The 19,460-nt window shown below is 39.8% G+C and overlaps 1 protein-coding gene and 1 long non-coding RNA gene across 2 annotated transcripts in view; one reads left to right on the plus strand and one right to left on the minus strand.

Annotated features, from left to right (window-relative positions):
* Positions 1–13,012, minus strand: part of tnfrsfa (tumor necrosis factor receptor superfamily, member a) — a 29,682-nt gene extending 16,670 nt beyond the window's left edge. The window contains exon 1 of the mRNA XM_008423498.3: positions 12,629–13,012. Coding sequence (XP_008421720.1) covers positions 12,629–12,661 — 33 coding nt within the window. The 5' untranslated portion in view covers positions 12,662–13,012. The remainder of the gene's footprint in view (positions 1–12,628) is intronic.
* A 1,929-nt stretch (positions 13,013–14,941) lies between these two features.
* On the plus strand, positions 14,942–19,173 carry LOC145554082 (uncharacterized). The gene is made up of 2 exons (XR_014090113.1): positions 14,942–16,233; positions 18,233–19,173. It is a non-coding gene; the product is annotated as an uncharacterized LOC145554082 (long non-coding RNA).
* The last annotated feature ends 287 nt before the right edge of the window (positions 19,174–19,460 follow it).

The following is a 19,460-nucleotide window of genomic DNA, read 5'->3' on the forward strand; positions in this document are numbered from 1 at the left end:
TTGGCAGTTCTTAGAGGTAAATGTTCACATTTTTAAGGGAATGCCTATGGAGAAAGCCGTTTCAGTAATGACAGCTTTGCCAACACTGCAGAGAAATCAGCGCTGAATAAATTTGGTAATGTTGGGTCAAAGCTCTACCAAAAACAGAAAGTCTGCCGCAAATCTCTGACTGGTGGATAGCTAGGCCATACTGCTGCACACACACAAATGTTGGTGCAATTCGATATGCTATTCTATAGTAAAGCATATTCAGTGGAGCATTTCCTCCGCCTGTCAGAGTAGGTAGGCTACCTTCACCAGTCAGCGTACTGCCTCCGCTGACTGGCGGGCAAGTGGGGTTAAACCCAATGCCAAAATGGTGTCATACTGGTGTGACATCAAATGTTATGCACTAGTATAATAGTAAGCAAGTGACATTTTTTTTTCTTACAGTCGATGGACTGTGTTGTCCAACACCAGTACCTCTACTGGGGGCCAACATCCAAAGAGGGCCTAGGAACGTTGCTGTACGTTGTTTGTATGGGTCGCCTTTACGGTGAAAACAGACAAAATAGTGATACGAACCTAACTGACCCGTGTCATACCGCTTAGTGGAGCCAAAGCACCTGGCTTCCCAGCAGATGATGGTGGGAGAGGGATCAAGAAGATCTTACCAGGTGGGCCCACATCAGGTTTAAACTGCATGTAAAGCAGTGGTCTCTAACTGCGTTCCTCGAGGGAAGACTTTTAGATGTGTTCGTTGTCCATTGCACATGAATTAAACGGTGAAACTGCCTTACTAGCATGCAGTCAAGTTCTGCTAATAAGCTAATAATAGAGCCAGATATGCTGAAGCAGAGAGACTTGTAAAAATTGCAGGACACCAGGCCTTGAAAAATGCAGTTTGCCTATCACTGGTTAATGATGCTAAAGTTTACCGCCAACCTACAAGATTAAGTCACAGTTGTAGTTTTTTAAAGATTTATAGAGCATGTATTATGTTTATGAAGCTGCATAAACATTTTTTTATGTTATTTGGGCCTCAAGTCAATCTTGGAAAAGCAGATCCTTAGTTTTCTCAAAATACAATTAATATATTGTGTTTATTTTTTTTCTGGGTCCAAGATTGTGTATCTAAGATTTATAGAAAGAGGAGCTCGCCCAGGGTGATGAATGAATGAACCGCCACAGTCTGCTACTGTTTGTTGTGTTCCAGTAATCATTTGTCCTTTTAAGGGAAGGTGGAATGTTTGGTTGGATAAATCCAAGTCATGTGTGACTTGGATATGTGCATACACTAGTTTTTCCCTGTATGTTTTCCAGTTTCACAAGACTGTATTCCGTTTGACTGTCGTGTAAAATCTTGTCTCTTCCATCTTATTTTTGTGGTTGGCTAAATTTCGTTCAATGTGGCGTGCATTTAGATATTTATTTTCTTTTTGCATTCGTTCTGTGTTCTCTTGGTATTATGTTTGGAAATGTTGTTCTTGTTAATGTGCTGTAGAAAGGGCCAGGACTTTGGGGAAACATTTTCTGTTTTTATTTTCTTATTGTGATCCGCGATACGATACTGGATTTTTTCCCCCTTTGTTTTGTTGTCATTGGCACTACAAAACTATGTTAATGTAATTTATCTACAATCTGATTAATTAGCTGGTTAATGGTTCCAGCTCTAAGGAGTAAAACGGATTGGAAAAAATAAAAATGGATTGTTTAATGGGACAGCCAAGTTGCACAATAACTTCTCAATGTGTCAGTGAAAGAAACAAATAAATTCTCTTTCTAAGCTGAAGAGAATCTGTCATTTCTGAAACAAAGTGCTTTTCGATCTAGCTGCTAAATACTACTGAAGTACATCAAAAACACACTGCGCTGTGTACATAAACACTCCGGCCGTCCAGAATGTGGTTTACTCTTACATCCTTCACCAAGAGAGGAGGAAGACCAGAGTGACCGTAACCTCAGTGTGGAAAGCCCTTCAAACCCACAATCCCTGGAAGCACTCCAGCATCGACTGTAGAGGCTCAGTCCACTTCCCAGCCTCCTCTATCCTCTGTACAATGACTGAGCTCGGCTGCAGATTATGTCTTACAACAGTGTCCTACTGTCATTGTCCGACTCAGTGATAAGTTTGTACAGTGCTTTTGTGGCTGTGAGTTAAACTAATAAAAGTTGCAATAAAATAATGAGGGACTTTCTGTGCGTCCGACAACAGTAGCGCTCCTCCGCTTCCTCTAAACACCCTGGGTTCTTCCAAATTGCTTTGGAACAATCCCAACATATGCCATGCACACTGAGGATGTATTTGTGCCTAAATGACAGGACATCCTTTCAGATGACCCAGGTTATCAATGGGCCATTTACAGGCCTGTGACAACTTAGCAATCCCTGAGGGAATAATGTCGGGGCGGAGAGGAAAGGAAAATGCAGAGAAATGACAATGCGGATACATGGAGGAAACTAAGCTGCATTATTCATTTCAAATCAGACGGATGATTTCAATCCAAACCAACAACTAAGCAATGAGACGCTGCACCTCATTGTATTCCGATGTCCGGAGGGGGGACCTGACTCTCCACATCATGCTGCTCCAATTAGCAAATCGTTTTCTGTTATCAATGACCAAAGCAACAGTTGTGTAACTTTAAATCCATAAACTCACACTTTTCCACGACTTTGATTGCCTTTCTCATCTTACTTACAAAGTAAGAGAAAGGACAATCCCCACCAAAAAATCAATTAGTCCAATCAAAGTGTGGGGAGCAACCTCAACAGTGCAATGATTTGCCGATTAAACACCAGTGAAAGCAGTTTATCAGATTATAGATCATCGGCCTCCACAGGCTCTGAGAAAACAACTGCATGAGCCAACTCTCAGCTATCCATGCCTCCTGTATTTCCATGGTGCTTTGGGGACAACAGCTCTTTCACCCTGAAGATGTTTAAGCACTCCAGCACATGACAGGGTTGAGGAAGGAGCATGAAGCTTCGCTGCAGCATGAATGTTGTAAAAAAAAGAAAAAAGTACACAAGTCACTGAAAAATGAAAGGTTTATTCCAGTTCAAATGTCAGATATGCACGCCTCCCCCCAGTGACCTTAGAAAAACTCAACATTTTATCACAGCGGCCTCCGACAACCACAAGGAAAGAGAGAGCGAATTACAGCTGCCGCATCACCGAGCCTGACTCACCGTCAGGTACAGACCAAATCCACAACAATAAAAAGAAGTTAGTAAACCGTGTCACGTGTTGGTTTTAACGCGATTTCTATTAAGCCTTTTCTTTAGACCACATATTAGTTCTGAAAGTGTGACACAAATCAAAATCAGTTTCAGTATAAATCAGTACAGGTTTTACTCTAAGTTTCAGGCTGGAGGTGGTTCCATTACCAAAAGGTGTATCAAGATAACCTCATTTTTCTGTTTTCACAATTACTGTAACTGCTTCCCGGTTCACAGGCTGTGTTTTTACAAAGGTTCTGCAGAAAATAGTGGTTTCCAATTATTGATCCATTTAATCATAATTGAATTGTATGTACTCGTCACAATGAAGACGTTTTTACATACCCTAAAAACCAAAAGCATTGGTCGAATTGTTTTTCCCTTTTCCGACCCAGTTACACAAGAGCAAAACTTAAAAAAAAAAAAAAAAAATACATATATTTTTATTGAAGATGTTTTAATGCAGTTAACTGGCGTTTAGCACTACAATTGTACTACTTTATGTACCTAGTCTCTCTTTAATAATCTGAATTTTTGTTGTTTTTCAAGTTAATATTTTCTGTTTTCGTGGTTGTGATTATAATTACATGCATTATTGTAAATTCTATTGCCAAAAAGACCACTTTTATTGTTATCAGAACAATTAACCAACTCTAAACTGTTGTGACAACAATTTTTTTCTCATCACAAAAAGTCAGAGCTACTCGGAGCATTCATCTATTAAACCTAACAAAAATTATACAAATTTTTGATCTTGATTTTTGAGCAACTAAATTCAACACAACAGAAATTTTATTTCATATAGTAATGACTTTTATGGTCAACTGTGCTCTTGTGATCAGTCAAAAAATTCTCAGTATGATTTTTTTCCTTGTGACAAGAAAGTTAATCACCAAAGAAGAGCATGGGTCAAGAGTTTGAAGTATTCAGCTTGACTTATTCAAAGCTATTGTGCTGTTCTGCATTACATAAACCTATCATAATTCTGAGTTAAGAACACAAAAATGAGTTTTGTGTTCTTAAGTTGGAACACAAAACTCATCAGGGTTCCTCCAAATTACAACTATCAAGAGTCTATGCTTTTCCTAAATCTCAGTTTTTTGTACTTGTACACATCTTTTAATATAATAAGTTCACAGTGAATTTGCCACAAGTGTTTCTACAATTTTCAGGCGTTGCGTCTGACCCTGTGAAAACAAAGGACAGCAAGGAAGGAAGGAAGGATGCTGGGAGGATGGATGTATGGCTAGCTACTTAGCTGGTTGGTTGATAAATAAATAAATGAACGAAAATTTCAGGCAATATGATGAGCAAAATATGCAAATCAGGCAACAAAAAAAAAGTAGAAACATAAATATCTTTCTAGACTAATCCAAACTTGGAAGAACAAAAAGAAAAAAAAATTAAAACAGATTCCAAACTGCATAGGAATTTTCTGTAATTAGGGTTTTGTTTACAAATGTGTTGAACAGATCCTGCTGACACTGTTTAATATTGCACAGTTCAAGTCCCTCAAGGCTAACCCTGACTGGACAGTGAACGCTCGCCCTGCTTTACAGATAAATCCCGTCTCTCTCTGGAGAAGGGAGGAGGTGACTGTGCGCGGCTTTCCTTCAGTGATAAATGACGCTGACATTTTGTGTGAGATGACAAAGACAAGTACAACCCGGCTGCTGTCAAGAGAGCTAACTCTTGACTCTTGATTCATCGGCGGGAATACATCTAAAGTTCAGCCAAGCTGGGATGCATTCATCTTTATAAAGCTGAATGATGGAGAACAAGGGGAACGACTCCCATGTCAAGTTTTCAGCAGTGGAGAAAACAAGACAGCGCTAACAGTTTGAAAACCGCACTGACGCACACGCAGGGCCGCGCGCACGCCCGTTAGCGCGCATGGTTGTAGTGTATGAGTGGGAGCGTGTGAAATGCGGCGGCCCCCTCCTCTCAGGGAGTACAGGAAGCTTGAGACAATACAGAGGCTTCATGCAGGGTTCAGCTCCAAACTGTTCCCTCAGAGCGGGCCCAGCACCCGATCAGACCAGCAGCATATCCGCCAGGCTGGATATTTTTAACTCGGGGAAGCTGCAGCCCCGCTCCACGACTGAAATTCTTCAGTTTCCTCTGGAGGTATGCTCCACTGATTAGACGAGCGTGACGGTGCGCCACACATGCAGATTGGGGCCGCATTCACCGCCGCAGTAAAGTAAAAAAAAGAAGAAAACTCGCAAACAAACTGATGACGGCTATGGTAATGAATTTCCTCAGTTACCTTGTCGACCGCAACGTTGGTGAAATTACTGGTGTGACAGTAGTTGACAGCAGAATGTGACTGCTGGAAGTATGAAAAGTTCAAGAATTGTCAACAGGTGTTGTGTGACACATTTCCAGACTGTTTAGAGATGTGAAGGTGGTCTCTGTGGTTTCAAAAAGCGAACTGCTCGTACATGTAAACACCATCACCGTGAGTCATGCAGAGTGCGACTTAAGGCTAAGCCAGGACTCTGAATTTGAACATTAAATTGAATTTGTGTGCAATGGGGCTATTGAGTTAGCCCCTTTTCAAATTCCTATTAGACCTGTCACAGAGACGCCAAGCTCCCACTCACGAGATTAATCCAGGAGAGAGGCGAGGGACGAAGAGGAGCAGGAAGAGATGACTAACCTGGGAAAGAATGAGCCAAGATCCAACGACTGCACCCCAGAGACAATTGAATTTGTTCCATTAAAGCTCACCTTTGTGTGTGGCGTAAAGAGGGGAGAGGAAAGTGCAGGCAGTTTGTAACAGTCTCTATAAACACATCACAGCAAAAATGCAGAGTATGTGTCTGGTAGAGGTCTTTAGAGGCCATCAATAACAGGAATCCCTGCCAGATTTACATCTCTGTAAACAGATGTCCATTCTGTGGACAAAGATTGAGCCTGTTCTGGGACTGGAGACTTTTATGAGAGCAAGTCTGTTCATCCAGGAGAGCAGGAAGAGAAAGAATTTGGCACTGATGCAAACCTTTCACCACCGTGGCTTAATGTTAAGTCATATTTCCTGGTGCCTGTACGTCAGTGCATTGCAGAGCCGGTACTAGATGTAGTCAGTCACTGACAAGGTAGTTCATCCCCGAGTCTGATGAAAATGGATTCGTCTATGTTATGCGTCACTTTGTAACCACCTTTATGTTTTGTCCTGAGAAAGTTTTCGGAAAGTGTGATCAGATTTTCAGTTTCCTGTTTTCTCAATGTGCAGAGAAAATGAAATTCAGAAAAACAAGGTGTTAGAAGACCTGTGAAAGATGGCTGATAACACTCAGTTCAACCGCAAGGGAGTGCAACATAGAGAAATGTTTATCAATCCATATAATCTCCCTACGGTGAAATAGTTTGGACCAGTCAGATACCATTTTACTCTTACGCTGGAGGAACTGATAAGAAAACAACAACCTGTCTAAAAAAGGGTTCCCTGAATCTGTACCAGTATCAACGTTGTATGAAGTTCCAGAAATGACGTCTTTTTATCTTTTTTCCAAAATCCACTTTTTCCCCTCCTGAAATCCATTTTAACCACATTTTTTAACCCCAAAAGTATGTAATTATGGGGTAAATGAAAAAAAAAAATTAACATGTCAATAGCTGGAGGTCAACGTTTCCTGTTATTCTGTATTACAAATGAAACAGACTGCCGTGGTTGAAAAGAACATTGGTTTTTAGAAGGTGTTAAAAAGAGTTTCCCCCCTCACACTGGGGGGAACTCAGACATAATGTGCATAACAAAGAATCTCCTCGTTTTTTAACATTAAAGAAAATCTCCCTTTTAAAAATGTTTTAGAGCTGAACTCAGCGACAAAATACTTAAAAAAAAAAAAAAAAAAAAATATATATATATATATATATATATATATAGTATATATAAGAAGTTTCTGCACATTTTTATAATGGATTAGGACAATTGTTCATTTTTTTTTCTTCCGTCTGTCACAGGAATCTATACTGAAGTAATGACCATCAGTTTTTAGATGTTGCTTTTATGCACCCTCAAGTATTGTTTGCATTGTGTAGGGTTTGTTTCACACCAGTTTATTTAAGTGTGTAAGAGTTAACAGGCGTGACTGTCTGCAGCTAGCTAGCTTCTCGTCTAGGTTTCTGAGTAGTCGCCGTATCCTTGCCTCCAGGGAAGCGTGTGCTGATAAAACGGACAGAAAAGTTTTGTCCCTTTTCAGAAAACTCGCAAGCCCAGAACCTTGCGCTAAGCTTCAAGACATTTATTTATTTCTTGGGGAAAATGTCCGTGTTTCAGAAAGTTTTTTCACCGTATGTGTGGAGAGGAGAGCTGACTCAACTACTCTCCGCATAACCAGGTAACCGTGGATACGGGACCTGCAGTGGCTAAAACACTACAGTTTCATAAACAGGCAACTTCAACACCAATTTTGCTCTTTGGAAATATTTCCAGTGAACAAAAAAAAAAAAAAACACTGACATTTATTGTATAAAATTGAAGGATTGGTGCATATTATTCTCATCAAAGCGCTCTATTAGTACCACAGTTTTTAAGCCACACAATATCTTAGCAGGAGAATCTCACAGCAGCCAATGCCTAAAGCCCACTGGGAGTATCCAGTCAGCGAATATGGAGTCTTACTGAAATACCAAAGGTTTCATATCCTGAAAATGCTTTATCAATGTCTGATCACAAAAATGTGACCTAATATAATTCCTGATAGTTTCACAAAGAAAATTATCTGCAATTCAATTATTATCTATCTTTAAAAAAGTAGATGCTTTTAAGTCATTGAATAGCCTTTTTTTTGTTGCCTTCTAGGTAAAGTCTCAGGACAAATATAATCTAACAGTCCGGAGAATTAAGAATATAATCCATATTCATTTGGCTACAGAGCCGAGAAAGAACATCAATATCACATTATGACCACAAACTTTAATTTACTTAAATGTGGTAGATCCATGCAGATTAGTGTGCATCTGTGAAGTGCATAGAAAACAAAATTATAATATACAAATATTTTACAAAGATAAAAAAAAAAAGTAGCACTGGTTTGTATTCAAATCGGATGAGTCATGCCATGACCTGACATGAGTCAAAATGTTAGGCAACCATCATTTTCTGCACTGAATTTTTCCAGTTTATTCAGGCATATCAGCATGGGAGGGCGACACAAAAATGCATGTCAGAATATCATAAAATTATTTTGAAAACCACTGTCCATCTGTTTATGAATGATGCATTTACTCTGTCAGTTTCCCATCGGAAACTTACTGACCAGAGATTCGCCCACAGAAATTCGCAAAACAACTGAGTGATAATGACTAATTTACACCTTCAGTGTCAATACCATTTGTTTTGGTGACATTTAAAAAGGAAGTCCAGTGATGCATTTTCACTTTCTACATGAAAATAATGTCGAGAAAATAAAGCTAATGAATGTGTAATCATAAACCACACCTAGATTCTCCTGTACAGAAAATCCAGCCCCCCCCCCCCAAAAAAAAACACACATATACACACACACACAAAAATGCCTCCCTCAGAAGTCATTGTTATCTCTACAACAGAGCTTCAAAGAACGTGCCGACCTGGACAATCTAAAGTTTGCACCAAGGACCCCGCTGACCCCATGACACCTGGTGTCCCAAAGAGGACAGGGAAAGCTCAAAGTCCAAACACTTAGCAGCGCAGCAGCTTGTTGCATTTAAGAGCAGACTGCGTCTAATTCACAACGGGTTACTTATTGGTACAACGACGTATCAGGACGAAGCCCGATGAGGTCAGACTGTTTGGCAGTAAGCTATTCCCACTTATCTCCAGAACTCAGGTGGGTTTAGGGAATGACTTGCCTCCGTCAGTATGCTTCATGTTGTTCATCCTCTGAACAGGTGGCACTCCCTTAGTGAGTCATCGCACCTTTGATATCACCAGGAATGATTCACCTCAACAACAGTGACAACAACAGGTTTATTCAGAATCACAAACACCTCTGACCACGGCTGCTACGACACAAAAGGAGCTGGAGCACCTGGTAGTGGGCGGGTTGCCCCTGCATTGCATCACCCGGTTCCCGAGTAACTCCTCTTAGCCACGAGCATGATTCCAGCTATTCTCATGGACACATGCTGCAGCGGAGCAGCATTATGAGCAGTAGAGCGGCCCGTTTTCTTTCACTCTCTCTCTTTTTTTTGGCCTGTGGCTCTACAGCTTGGCCTCTGTGTGTCCCAGATGTCTGTCTGCGTCGTCCCCAGTGACTGAGGGGACCATTTCCTGTGTGAACCAACACCCAAACGCAGAAAGCAATCGCAGATAACAATCTCGTATACATTTGCATGGGCATGACAATTCTAAGAAGTAAATTGATGCCACTAATATCAGCCTATCTGTGTACTCAGGACGGGAAGTTTACTGGATGGCCAAGCACGTACACTCTGGTAATTTGGATGGGGGGTGGGAGTGGGGAGGTGGGAAAGGGGGGGGATAAGAGAGTGGTGGAGGAGGGGGGTGGGGTTGGGTGGAAGTTTCCTCACAGTCCCTTAGCAACAAGGTCTGCTGCTGGCAAGGCCTCCAGAATGTGCTGTGGTTTACAGCAGAGATAAACATTGACTTTGCCACCCTGAGAAGTAAATCTGATTTCAGTAATGGAACACTGCATGACTTTAAACACGAATCGGACAACAGAGGAAGAGAATAACAGAGTTACAGTCTCATCGGCGGACGGGATGTCTTTAAAGCGCATTTAAACGGAAGGAATCTGCGACTAAAAAGCGGTTTTAATTAAAGCGATTGTTGCCCTTATCAACCACACAGCAAGGCCAGCCGAGACGTAGCTGCCCCTATCTGCCTTTGAGACTCCCATCTTTCTTTTATAAGAGACAAACATGTGTTTCTTAAGCAGAGGTGTCTTTTGTTGCACCGAATCAACGTCAAATTCACATTATGCCCATTAAGACCTCACGGTGAACTTGCAAAGCTTAAAAAATAAATAAATAAAATGTCAGGCTTTGGTGGAAAAACCAACAGTGTAGAAATGAAAGGCTGGCTCTGTGTAAGGTCTGAGAGGGATAAACCTTCCTGGAAAAACTGCTGAGAGGCTTTCTGTCTTTTAATTGACAAACTGGCAGGGTGAATTTTGGGCTTCTTGTGTGACGGTGGGGTGAGACAGGGGGAGGGATTAACTGATCACAACCCCAGTCATACTCATAAAAAAATATGCTTCTCGCCCTCTGCACACAACCTGAGTTAAAGCTTGAATGAGTCCAGGAGAGCGCCACAGTCAGCCATTTATTAAGAGAAGTTATTAGTGGACCCTAAGGTCAGAGCAGTTAGGGGACCCAGGTCAGCAGGGAATCTCACAATAGAGACCTATAAATATCAAACCAGGTTTATTTTTAGAACGGTTCAACAACAAGGCAGTTCAAAGTGCTTTACGCCATAAAATCAATGAAGTCACCCATTATAAAACAAGCAATACCCATTACATCTTACGAAATGTCATCTTCAAAATCGTCAAGCAAATACACATTCTGGTTATTATAAATCAAAGGCAACTCTGAACAGGTCGATTTAAAGGAACTCAGTGTTTCAGCAGTTTTGCAGGTTTCTGGAAGTTTGTTCCAGATCTATGGTGCATAGAAGCTGATTGCTGCTTCTCCATGTTTGGTTCTGGTTCTGGAGTTGCAGAGCAGAACCAGAACCAGAAGCTGGATGGTTGATACAACAGCAGATCTTTAATGTATTGTGGTGCTAAGTCATTACGTGATTTATAAACTAGCAACAGTATTTAAAGTCTATTTTCTGAGCTGATGTGCTCCATCATCCTCCTGCGAGAAGGTGAGCAGCAGTTCACTAAAACAAAATACAATTAAGAGTGAGGCCAACTTCATTCAGCTTTAAAAATAGACTTAAAACTGTCTTAAATTCAGAAATTAAAAGCTACTTTTTGATGATCCTTGTTAATCGATTATTCTTAACCCATCCTGCCAAACTCTACTGAGTCTGCATTGTACGTCAAACACTGCAGTTTTATATTTAACAAATATGTTTAATTGCTGAATAACCAATAATTTATCAAACTAAATGCCTGCAAGTTCAAACTTTTTAAAAACAGAAGCACTTGCTGGATGGTTAAACATTCTCAAAGTTTGGTTAAAAGTAGTTTATACCTTAATTTGTAGGAGGTAATATTTTGCATTATTATTTCGTATAAATTCAGATTAGGTTGTTGCTGGGGTAATATATAATAATAACTTTTATACCGGACACTTAGTTACATAAAGTTACATGATTGATTATTGGGAAATGTGTGTAGAAAGTGAGGTTGCCAGCAATGATCTGACACTATGATACACATACTTAGAATAAGTGTTTTGACTCAAAATAATTGCCTGATATAATGTAAAACAGTATAAAAACTGTATAAAGCTTATAGTTATGTACAGCTATAGATGTTTTTATTTTTTTATGTCTAAAAATTTTATATTGGACATTTAGTCTGTCTGGATTTAGTTTTTTAATGTTCCAATCTCAGCATGTGTTTACACAGGAAGATCATTGGTGGCGCACCGCCTCCACTCCTTGGGAAAATAATCATTAGCTTCTTTACAAATAATGGCCCAGTGCAAACAAGTCAATGCTAAATGTTTATAAAAGAGCATTCACATAAATCACTATGTTTTTTTTTGAAAGACTGGTTATTTTTAAGACAAGACATAAAAAAAGAGCTACAGTTTTGCTGTCACAACACACTAATTATCGACTTAGAGAATTAACAGGTAGGATGTTTAATTAAAAAAAATATATATATATATTCTAAACTGAACATTTACACTCAAGTCAAGCAGAGCTTTTTGGACCCCATACAGTCTAGGACCGGCTCTGCTCAGGGCCATCATATGGGGCATGGCTGTACAATCTGACCACATGATCTCCAACACAGATGGTAGGTTGCAAATGTTGGACTGAGGGAGGGTGAATGATGCAGCACATGTACTGTCCAGAGGAATGGAGCCAGAAGCAAGAGGCAGGGAAAGGAAAATGATTAAATATCTACAGAAATAAACACGTTAATCCACAGCAACAACAAACACAGTGTTGCTTCCTGTGTACGAGCTCATGTGGGACAATGAAGGGGCTTGTTTTATCTCCTCACAAGTTCACAGGCCTGGATGTGATTTCAGCTTCCGAAAGAGTCTTTTTTTTTTAACACCACTGTGATTTTTCTTTTATTTACCGAAGCTAGATTTGGTATAACACACTTTTCAGAGACATGAGTTACTAAAACATTATACGGACTCTAGGTTTTAAAACAAATGCTAAACGTGCGTCAGTGTGGTAGGGAAAGAATAAAATAAAAAAACACCCAAGGAAGACGCATGTGAAAGTTTTAAATTACACTAAAACATATCACAGAAGGTTACGGTCGCGTCTACTTACAAAAAGTTTTCCGACCACCGGACCGAAGTTCATCTTGGGAACTTCGAGATGAGCGTCAATCCCAAAGCAGTTCGCGTTCCGAAGCACCAGTCTGAAAACGTCTAAAAAAACACACACTTAAAGTGAAAAAACAAACACGGACACGCGAGTCCAACTTAAAATCTATCCGTCATCCGGTTTCTTTCATAGGTTCACTGAGTTAGAGACTGAACTTTCCAGCGTTTTTTCCTGAGCAGGGAGACACACGGTCTGAGAGCGAATGTGATTTTTTTTTCTCTGCCTCGAGAACAGCTGTTGACGTCACTGGCCAAGCAGCCAATCAGAATGCCGTCTCATCCCTGGGATAATAATTAAGCAGGTAATTGTTCAGGTTCTTAATGCTAAACACGTTCCACTGGTAGTTAAGCCCTTTGCTGTCTCAGATATGCAAACTGGACTTATTTAACGACTTCTAAATCTTCACCAGCAACCTTGAAGAACAGTTTTTTTGTTTTGTTTTGTTTTTTTAACCTTCAAACCCCAGACCAAACAATGGGGTTATGCAAGTCAGTTGCTTCTTGACACCCTCTGCGAATACGTCTAGGTAGAAAAACAACAGGTGTAAAAGCAAACGTCCCGGGGTTTTATAACAGGCGACCTTGCAAAAGTATTGGCATCCCTTCACATTTTCTACAAACTAACCACATTATATTTATTTGAGACTGTGTGTTGTTGGCCAACAAAAGTGAGTAAAATGTGCTTTTTATAATTATCTACAGAGTGTGCTTAATATGTTATAATGTATTGACTAACAGTTGCTGCATTAACTTTATCTTCATGTACTTTAGTACTTTGATGGCATGTTAGCCCTATAGAGAACACAGGAAACACTGAGAAGGAGGCGTTCCGGTCATGTTCCATGTTTGCTGAATAACTAACAATGCAAAACACTCTAATGACACTATGGTGAAAAGTGGTGGCAGCATCATGCTATGGGAATGATTTTATTCCACAGGGTCAGGGACGCCGGTCAGAGTTTGAACTATTTAGAAAATAATCTGTCTTAAACAGCAGACAGAGACATACCTTAAAAAGACATGCTACAAAAATCTATTACAAAGTAACACATGCAAATTCTTGGCACACTTTTCAGATTTTGAAGCGTAACAAAAGGAAAATCTTGTATAATTTTTCTTTCCACTTTAGTCTTCCACGCCACTTTATTCCATAAAGAAACTATTTCTGTCTCATGTCCCTAAATGAAAACCTCCCAAGAGTTTTGTTCTTTCACATCTCCCCTCATGGGACTTAGAAAGTATCAGTGGTTACATATGTTTTAGATCAGAAATGTCCAAACTTTTCAAAAATGTCAAGTTGAAAGTACTCTGGGGGCCACAGAACTTTTAGTGTTTTTCTTATTTAATAATAATAGCAAAAACTATTTTATTCATGTAATTTTTACCTGACAAATAAACAACAAACTAAACACACAATATTTTCATGAAATAAGCAAAGCAGTCAGATTTCTGTAGACAAGCCACACGTAAACTATAGATTTCACAGAAAAAAAACCAGAACTATATATGGCAAAACCTTCAAGTTGACCATTTTTTCTAGATTGTTTTGTGTCTTTTCACCAACAAGAACAGAATTTTACTCACTCTCGCTTTATTGTAGTCAAGTTTATGAAACGGCCAGGTCTGCATTTTAATTAAAGCCACTGGATGTTTTTAGTCCATATTGCTAACAAATCGAGTTATATAAAATTTCACCCTCCCACAGTTTTTAAATGTGTATCTACATCAATTGCTGTTCTTGAGCTGTGATCATGGGTATCGGCAACACAGAGACACACAGGACAAACAACCATGCACACACACACAGAGGCCAATTAACCTGACAGTCATGTTTTTGGACTATGGGAGGAAACCGGAGTACCTGGAGAAAACCCACCATGCACAGGGAGAACATGCAAACTCCATGCAGAAAGACCGGGGCTGGGAATTGAACCCAGAACCTTCTTGCTGCAAGGCAACAGCTCTACCTACTGCGCCACTGTGCAGCCCCCTGTCTTATATTATTAGAACATTTTATCATTTTAGATTTCTACAATCAACTCACTGAACAACGTGGGAGGAGAACTAGATTGCACACAAGTGGACTAATAATTATGTTACTCAATCGCACTCAATTTTATTTAGCTTTATCGAAGCAAAAATGGCTGAAAAAAAAGCATGCCGCACTTTTCAGACTTTAGTTTGAAACGGGGAAAAAAGACCCACTTCATATACTGTTTTCGTACTATGTTGTGTTCGTTTGTCACATCAAATCCCAATAAAATACCTAAAAAAACAATAGTGCTTGTAATATGTGCAAAAATTTATGAGGTATAAAAATAAATACTTTTACAAGGCAATACGGTTCTGGGAATCTGGAGTCCAATCTCCAATCCACTCAAATGAGAGAAGTTACATAATTTCTCAATGGAGGATGGACGTTTGGCTTACTGTACAGTAGACAGGAAGATCCCCAGTCTGGATTGTGAAAATTTTCACTTCAATAAACTGAGTCACTCCCGTCTGGTCTGGAGATGATTTTTTTTAGGCTTTCCATATAGACTCCTGCTCCAAATCGACCTTTCTCTTTGCGTCCCATTTGCCCAGACCTATGATTGTTTCAAATCACTGCTATAGAGTGCGGGTTTTGATGTCTTCCATGTTTTTATGTCTTTAATGTTTTTAATTTCTTTTCCTTTCTTTTCGACGTTTTAATGATGTAATGTTTTTTTTTATTTTTTTTTATCTCTTTCTCTTTCTCACTGTTTATTTCTGTTTTTATTTTAATTATGTAAAGCACTTTGAAATGCCTTGCTGCTGAAATGTGCTATACAAATAAAATTTGATTGATTGATTGATTGATTGAAAATCAAATTCTCCTCAATGGCTTTTAATCCTACCAGCGCACTTTTTTTTTTTGCATACCCACGCAACCTGAGGTTGCTTTTAAACTGGCTTTACAAATAAACTTTGACTGTGCCTTTGATCAGCCTTCACTTGCTTACTGGTTACACACTCCAGCCTCATTAACCAGGCTATATAATGTGTAACTTGCAAGTAATAAATGGCTAATGTGCAACAGAAGTGAATGAATGACCCCAAAGTGGGAGAAAAACACATTTCCCAAGCAAAAGGAGACACTGAGTCCTCATTAAACTCAATGGAAAAGTTGTAATTCAGCTTGTTTTTGGGTTTTTTCTCTCTCTTTTTACTCTATTTAGGGGAAATTGTCTTTCTTTTTCCTATGTTGTAAGGTCTACTGTTTGAAGGGCAAGTGATCTAGGGTTTAATGACACTAATTTATGCTAAGCAACATCAAATAAACATCCTGTCAAATCTGGTTCCTGCAGACAAAATCTTATCTGTCCCTGCGGTTTTAAAGCCTGCACGTCTGGGGAGGGGGAGAAAGCGGAAGACATTTGGGCTGACCGTACTAGGGCAATTTAAAAGGAAAAACAAAACAAAAACAAAAACAAATACAGTCGAGCTGGGATAAATAAATTACTGTCAGGACATCGGAGTGATGAAACAAGGATTGAGCAACTTTTTGACGCGTCTGAAAGCTGCCGGGTGAGTGGCTCACTTCTCATTCTCCTGCCTATTGAAACCGCAGTGTTATGAAACATTCCTGTGATTAGTGGGATATCTTGTGACCAAAGGCATGATAGTGACATTACAGAGAGGTGGAGACGGGGAAGTGTGTGTGTGTGTGGGTGTGCGTGTGTGTGCGTGGGGATGGGGGGGCATGGGCGAGGTTATCACAATCAAAGGTCCTCTGGTGTGGGCAAAACTGCCTTGGTGGGTTGAATGTTGTTGTAAACTGTGGGATTTTGTCACAGAGGACCTCCACTCCCTTTGTAAACACTCCACTATAACGTGAGTGGGACGGTTCTCATACAAATACAGCTGAAATCACAGATTCACACACGCAGTCTAAAAAGTCACATTACTTTTTTTTTTTTACCCTTTTCTTACTGACATTAAATCAAAGCAATAATGTTCTGCTTTGGGTCAGTTAGGATTACCTACATCTTTTTCTCTTTGCTAAAAGCCACAATAAGGAAATTCAGGAGTTTACTTCTATGTTTGCTGTGTCCATTCACATCATTTGAGTTAAATGGAGATAGGTTTGATTTGTTTTCCAAAGGCAACACCTCCAGAATTCTGCTTCCTTGCATGACATCTTGGCCTAATCGTAATAAACTAAACAAAAATACCAAGAAGAATATCACGGGGGTAGACAGTTCTGGTTCTTCGTTGGGTATGAAAACGTTTCAGTGCAAATTGTGCAACATTAGAAGAAAACCAAATAGTCTTGTTAGGATGATGTCTGAAGAGACTCGTTTTTAACAGTGAAACAGGGTTCTGTTCATACAGGGGCTGAAATGCCGCTCAGAGAGGAAGAAGCAATTACTCCAGAAAAATAAAAGAAGAAAAATAAAAAAACCAGCATGCTGTCACAAAGAGCTATAGTTTTATAGATGTAGTATGGTCTGATGGAACAAAAATCAAAGCATTTGACCAAAATGATTATCTTTACATTTTTCATCCTAATAAATGGTCTCAGCTATGGGGCATGGAGGTGCCAGCATCATGCTGAGGGGTGTGTTTCCCAGCAGGAGGATCTGGTACACTTCACAAAACACATGAAACGATGAAAGAAACATTTCAAGATTTGAAAAGTGCAGTGATGTTTCAGCGCGGCCACCACAAAGCCCTGATTTCCAAACCCATTGATCCAAGTGCCTCAGTCTAAAATCCAATTCTACTAAGAAAATATCTAAAAATATAAAGGAAGTTAAACTTAAGAAGAAAATAAAATCTACAACTTCTCATTCCACCTTTTAGTAAATATAAATAATTTAATCACGTCTGACCTAGAACAGGAAACGTTTGGTCTAGTTTAATGTCAGAAGGTTTATGTTGCGTCTGTTTGACGTTAACCCTGAAAAACTGCTTGCAGGGAGACTGAAGCTGGAACATCTGAGCGTCTGAGGCCACAGTGACAAGCATTAAAGAGATGCTTGACCTTGGTGACAGAAGGGGATCAGATGTTTTAGTTGTTGTTGCTACAGGAAAAAGGAAAAAAAAAAACAGGACTATTCGTCCAGTTATAGAACAGATGCAACTTATCTGCTCCTGTCCCTGTTAAAAGCTGTCTAGGAAATCTGTGTATCTTCCACTTAGAGAACATCCTGTGCTCCTCCTTCTGAGGTCACCAACTACGTGCTCAAAAACAGGAAGCGTGTGATTGAGCTGTTTGTCGGCTTGTCCCCACCAAGTCCGTATTTATGGTCACAAGGTTGATTAGTTCAGATACCGGATTCCTGAACTGCAGCGAATTTGTCAACAGATTTTCTTTTTACAATTTATCGTCTCCGATGCGAAGACGAATGTCTAACTTTTACCACTAAAGGAAATTAATAGCCAGAGGTTATGCAGCGCAGGGAACATTTTCATATCCCATGTGGGAAATGAACAACAAGAAGCCGCCTTTGTGAATATTAGCAGTGTGTGCGAAACATATGCTACTAAATCAGATTTTTTTCTCTCTCTCTTTTTCACACAGAAGTGACCTGCAAAGGAAGAGGTTGGAAAAAAAATAAAAGGAAGGGAAACCTTCCTGAGCGTCAGCGACTTATCTTGTGACGCCTGCAGGGTATTGTTTCACTGGCTTCTCCGAGAAAAGAAACGAGGAGGAGGTAAAAATAATGATGATAATAAGATGCATGTTTTTATATGACTTTCTTGTTTACAGTTGTTGGGATGTGTTTCGATTGCATGCATACGGTCAACCAACCTGCAGCAGCAGCAAACAGGTCATCCAACCCAGGCGGATTGGACTACATCCCACATTTCTGCTCCGTTTCTTGGTTTTGCTGCAAACGCTGCATCTTTTGGTGTCAGTCCACATGTTTTCTTTTGGGATCATCACGGTCTGGAAATCAGGCCGGCCTCGCCACAACAACAATGCTGCTGGTCTGGAATCGTGATCACTGCTGTGCTTGAGGTCGGCTTGTTGGAAGATACATTTTAAGAACATTTCTTCTTTGGCATAAGGCGAAACGACTATCTCAGAGAATTTGATGTCTCCGAACACATCCATGACCCAAGATGTGCAATAAAAAGAAGTGACACCTTAAAGTTGCAGTATGTAACTTTTATTTAAAAATATATGTTTTTTTAGTAGACTGTCACTATGTCATGACAGTGTGACACAGGATAATCTGTGAAAAGATCGATTTCCTCCACTTCCTCCCATTGCTAATGTTGGCGTCTGCAGAAATGCATCGCCCCCGGTCAAAAACAACCAATCAGAATCAGGAGGAAGGTCTTAGTGCTGTCAATCAACCTTTTGTAGTCGCTGCTAAATGTGCTAATGTTGGAGAAAAAAAATCTTACCACTACAGGAAAACCGTTTAACAGTGGCTACGTTAACTAGCCTGACCATTCATGACAGGCTAGTTAGCAGAATTATCAAACTTATCACTAAATCTGATACCGATCCTTCCTTATGGGCTTTTCTTTCCCTAATCATCTTTTCAACCAAAGTATGGTAGAACCATCCAATTTCTCATGGCTGGTTGGTCTGTTTATTTTTTATTTCTTTGCTACGCATACAAGTAATGTTTTTGCAATTTAGAAATATTGAATCAAAAACAGTGATTGAGCTGGTTAGTGCCATTGGACTGCTTTATTTTGAACGCAGCTGAACACGAGGAACGTTGAGAGCTACAAAAATGTTTCATTCGTTAACTAACCATATATACCAAGGAGATTTTGCAATTTCATAACAC

The sequence above is a fragment of the Poecilia reticulata genome, chromosome 12 (genome assembly GCF_904066995.2).
Source record: "Poecilia reticulata chromosome 12, P_reticulata-male-v2, whole genome shotgun sequence".
Classification (NCBI taxonomy): Eukaryota; Metazoa; Chordata; class Actinopteri; order Cyprinodontiformes; family Poeciliidae; genus Poecilia; species Poecilia reticulata.